Source organism: Temnothorax curvispinosus, unplaced genomic scaffold, assembly GCF_003070985.1.
Source record: "Temnothorax curvispinosus isolate PA1 unplaced genomic scaffold, ASM307098v1 QBEX01018111.1, whole genome shotgun sequence".
NCBI classification, from domain to species: Eukaryota; Metazoa; Arthropoda; class Insecta; order Hymenoptera; family Formicidae; genus Temnothorax; species Temnothorax curvispinosus.
This window is the reverse complement of record NW_020227891.1, coordinates 17319-21018: the sequence shown is the minus strand read 5'-3', so window position 1 is coordinate 21018 and position 3700 is coordinate 17319. Positions and strand designations below refer to the sequence as shown.

Sequence of the window (3700 nt, the reverse complement as noted above, 5' to 3'; positions counted from 1 at the left end):
GAAAGTCGACTAAAAGTCGACTTCTAAATAGGCGACTTCTAAAAATGGCGGAAAGTCGACTAAAAGTCGACTTTTAAATAGTCGACTTATAAAAGTCAACGAAAAGTTGACTTTTATAAGTCGACTTCTAGTCGACTTCTAAAAATGGCGGAAAGTCGACTTTTAGTCGACTTCTAAAAGTCAACGGAAAGTTGACTTTTATAAGTCGACTTCTAAAAATGGCGAAAAGTCGACTAAAAGTCGACTTCTAGTCGACTTCTAAAAATGGCGGAATGTCGACTAAAAATCGACTTCTAAATAGTCGACTTATAAAAGTCAATTTTCCGTCAAATTTTATAAGTCGACTTCTAGTCGACTTCTAGTCGACTTCTAAAAATGGCGGAAAGTCGACTAAAAGTCGACTTCTAAATAGTCGACTATAAAAAGACGGAAAGCAGTCAAGCGGCGCGTCATCAATATGGCGGCGAATCTCGAGAAGGCTGGAGGAGAAAATTAATGTTTACGCGAGTGCAAGGAATACATGCCGCGAGACAGGACACGATAAGACGTCGAAAAGCGCCGCGCTATCAACCACCGCCACGAAACGTCGTCGTCGTCGTCATCATTGTCTTCCCGTTGACTTCCTCGATTAGATCAAAATACTGGAATTTGACTGTATGTATGTTGCAATATGTTTGAAACGGTTGTCTACATTGTCTACAACAAGAATTGTTACAGAATGCCGTTACCAACCGACATGGAAGCGAAACTGCTGCGCCAGATAGTTCTTGCAGGTATGGCGGATCTAAAAGAGGATCAGGATAAGGCCAAGTGGAAATATGCTTTAGAGGTTAGGTATGGTGTGTTATTAATTATCATCGATAATTAAGACCTATTGAATGCGACCTCTCTATTCTAAACCATCTTTCAGAACACCATCAGAAATGGAGGAACCTGGTTCATGCATTCTTCGTGCGTTCTACGGAAAATCAGTCCGGAATAGGTGGTTTATAAAGAGGTGTACGAAACGAATAAGATGTATATGCGAGGTGTCACGGCGATAGAACCCGAATGATTGCCGAAATTCGCTTCCACGCTATGCCATCTTAGTGAATCATTGGTTGATCCACCGCCAAGGTATTTTTATCACAATTGTTGCTTTATAATGTTTTCCCTATTTATTTATAAAGATATTAATCTTCATTATGTTCGAATATTATTCTCATTTATAGATATAATCAAGGAACCGGGAAGATCATTTGCCGCGTGTCTGGTACATTTGGAAAGGCCGGATGGGGACTACCATCGATGCATATAGAGCATCTGTGGACGGTGTAAAGTGGTTCGCGTATTTCTTCTTGGAGGGTCAAGTGTACCCTAAGCTGAAACGATTTGTTCCGTCGTTGCTGACGACACCTGGGAGCATCACCAAGTCATGGGCCAGGTAAATCGTTATTCTATCTCCTTTCGATTTCACGTTGATTCATCGAATAGATTACATCAATTCAATACGATTTTTTCAGGTTGATACCACGCACTCAAGCAATAGTACAAACGTTGCAGTCGCAGGGAGTCGTGTCCAAATACAAACTGCTAGAAATCTGGGGTTTGGATAAAAAATGTGAGATTTTAATTTATAAAATAATATTTAGATATTATCATCGAGTAGACTTCTATACAATACTAGACCGCTGACAGGCATCTCGGCCGTGATGCTTGCCGCCATGTTGATTTTAGTCAAGATATGCTATACTACAGATTCTATACAAGTAGTTTTATACAAAATTTCTATACAATAGTCTGGCATATACAAAATGTCCAAAAGAAAGGGTTTAATACTACAGGAGTAGTGGTTCGATTTCGGCATTCAAGTAGCTACACGTTGAAGGCATGACTTACAAACTTATTGATAACATGTACCAATATTTAACACAAAAACATTCGCCTACTTCGTTATGTACTGTAATAACGAATGCAGATAAACGCACATCATGAGCAACTGAACACCCGATAGTGACTTATTGTTAATTCAATATGGCCGCACCCTTCACTAACACTTGCACCTCGCACTCGCATCAGCTTTTCGGCAGTGCGTCCATAGATGTTAATGGTCTAGTATAAAAGTCTGTGGATATTATATATTTATAATTTTAGTTCTGTTGTCAGCTTACAAGAAGTGGCTGCCGAAATCTGCGCACGCAGAAGTGGCACAGATATGACGGCACACAGTAGCCGCCTTTGTAATTAAGAATAAAACATTAGGATTGTAATTATACAGTTTTTTAGATAATTAAATTATTTTATATATGAAAAAAAATCGAAATGCATCAGTTTTAGCCTTCCAGCAAAGGGTCGATTGTGTATCTTGAAATAATGAGGTAAAAATTACAAAAGTGAGAAAATTCATTAGCGTATCTACGATTTTATTTATCAGAATCTAATAAAATCTGTTAACTTTTGTCATTTTCACCTCATTTCAAGATACACAACCGACCTCCAGACGTACGCGGCGGCGGTTTATTTTATCGACTTTAAAAGTTGGCGGGAAGTCGACTTTCCGTCATGACGGGAAGTCGACTTCTACCGAAACTGACTTGGCAGAAAAGTCGACCTTTTTAAGGACGAAAGTCGACTTGAAGTCGGCGAATGTGTCAAAAAACGCCGACTAAAAGTCGACTTTCCGTCATGACAAGAAGTCGACTTTTAGTCGGCGTTTTTTGAGACATTCGCCGACTTCAAGTCGACTTCAAGTCGACTTTCGTCCTTAAAAAAGTCGACTTTCTGCCAAGTCAGTATCGGTAGAAGTCGACTTCAAGTCGACTTAAAGTCGACTTTTTGCTCTTAGGGACGGTAAGTATATCAAAGGTAAGTGTAATATAAGCGACTTAAATCTATCGCACGCATGTAGAATTAATAATTAAACTTTAAATTGACAGGGAATGTTAAAAGAGTATCAAATTTATGAATATAATATCAAATTGGCTCGTTGCCATAGAAAAGTGTAAAAATAACGTAAAAGTGTAGCAAAGTGTAAACTAAAATCAGCATAATTACTGTAAAATGTATCAAATCATATATGTATAATCGCCTGGAATGACTCCATTTGGCTCTTCTTTGTTAACGAAACATAATTGTTATTGAAACTGTCGACTATACGATGAATAAAGTAAAATGTGCACCAAAAGTGCTGCTAAAGTGTACATTGGGTGTAGAGCCTACACTGGCTCGTCTCGCACGCTCGTTCGTAACGCGCGGGTGTATTAAGTGTAGTTAGTGTCGCACCTCGTTCGGTGATGTTCTCAAGTGAGTGTCCCTAGCTAGTAGGTGTAAATAGTGTAAGAGTGTAATAAAAAAGTGTGACTGTGTCATTCGGATCCCCTGCGGGATCGTTCAAAATGATGATATAGGTTGTGAATGAGGTAAAGAGTATGAAAACTAAATAAGAGTCTGGAAAATTGAGTATTAAAGGTAAAAATATGATAATAGAAATAACCAGATATTCGGAAAACTTCATGTTTGTAAATTTTAGGGTAAATAGTAAGGTTGTGAACTGGTTTTATGTGAATATGCTATTAGCAGTATGCAAACTATTGAAATAGCAAATAAGATAGATTCGGGCCGGCCCGAAAGCAGGGGAGGGTGTGCGTGAACCTCGGTCGCGTGAAAAGTGTCTGCGTGAACTATTTCGGGACTACCGCACCTTCCCCGAAAGCAGGGGGGG

The 3700-nt window shown here is 39.1% G+C and overlaps 1 protein-coding gene across 3 annotated transcripts; it reads left to right on the top strand.

The window, feature by feature from the left end:
* The first annotated feature begins 730 nt into the window (after positions 1-730).
* On the top strand, positions 731-2168 carry LOC112468126 (probable ATP-dependent RNA helicase DHX37). Of its 3 annotated transcripts, none has more exons than XM_025037177.1 (4): positions 731-834; positions 911-1116; positions 1212-1423; positions 1503-2168. In XM_025037177.1, exons 3-4 carry the CDS (start codon positions 1272-1274, stop codon positions 1672-1674), a joined length of 324 nt encoding a protein of 107 aa, XP_024892945.1. In that variant the 5' UTR covers positions 731-834; positions 911-1116; positions 1212-1271; the 3' UTR covers positions 1675-2168. The 3 variants fall into 3 exon arrangements, with proteins under 3 accessions (XP_024892945.1, XP_024892946.1, XP_024892947.1); XM_025037178.1 differs by having other exon boundaries at positions 731-839; XM_025037179.1 differs by having other exon boundaries at positions 732-829.
* Positions 2169-3700: the final 1532 nt, after the last annotated feature.

What these genes read in the sequence shown, in the direction of transcription:
- LOC112468126 (XM_025037177.1), top strand. Translation starts at nt 1,272, where the DNA reads ATGGGGACTACCATCGATGCATATAGAGCATCTGTGGACGGTGTAAAG. An exon ending in ATCACCAAGTCATGGGCCAG is followed by an intron (nt 1,424 to 1,502) that starts GTAAATCGTTAT and finishes CGATTTTTTCAG; the next exon opens with GTTGATACCACGCACTCAAG.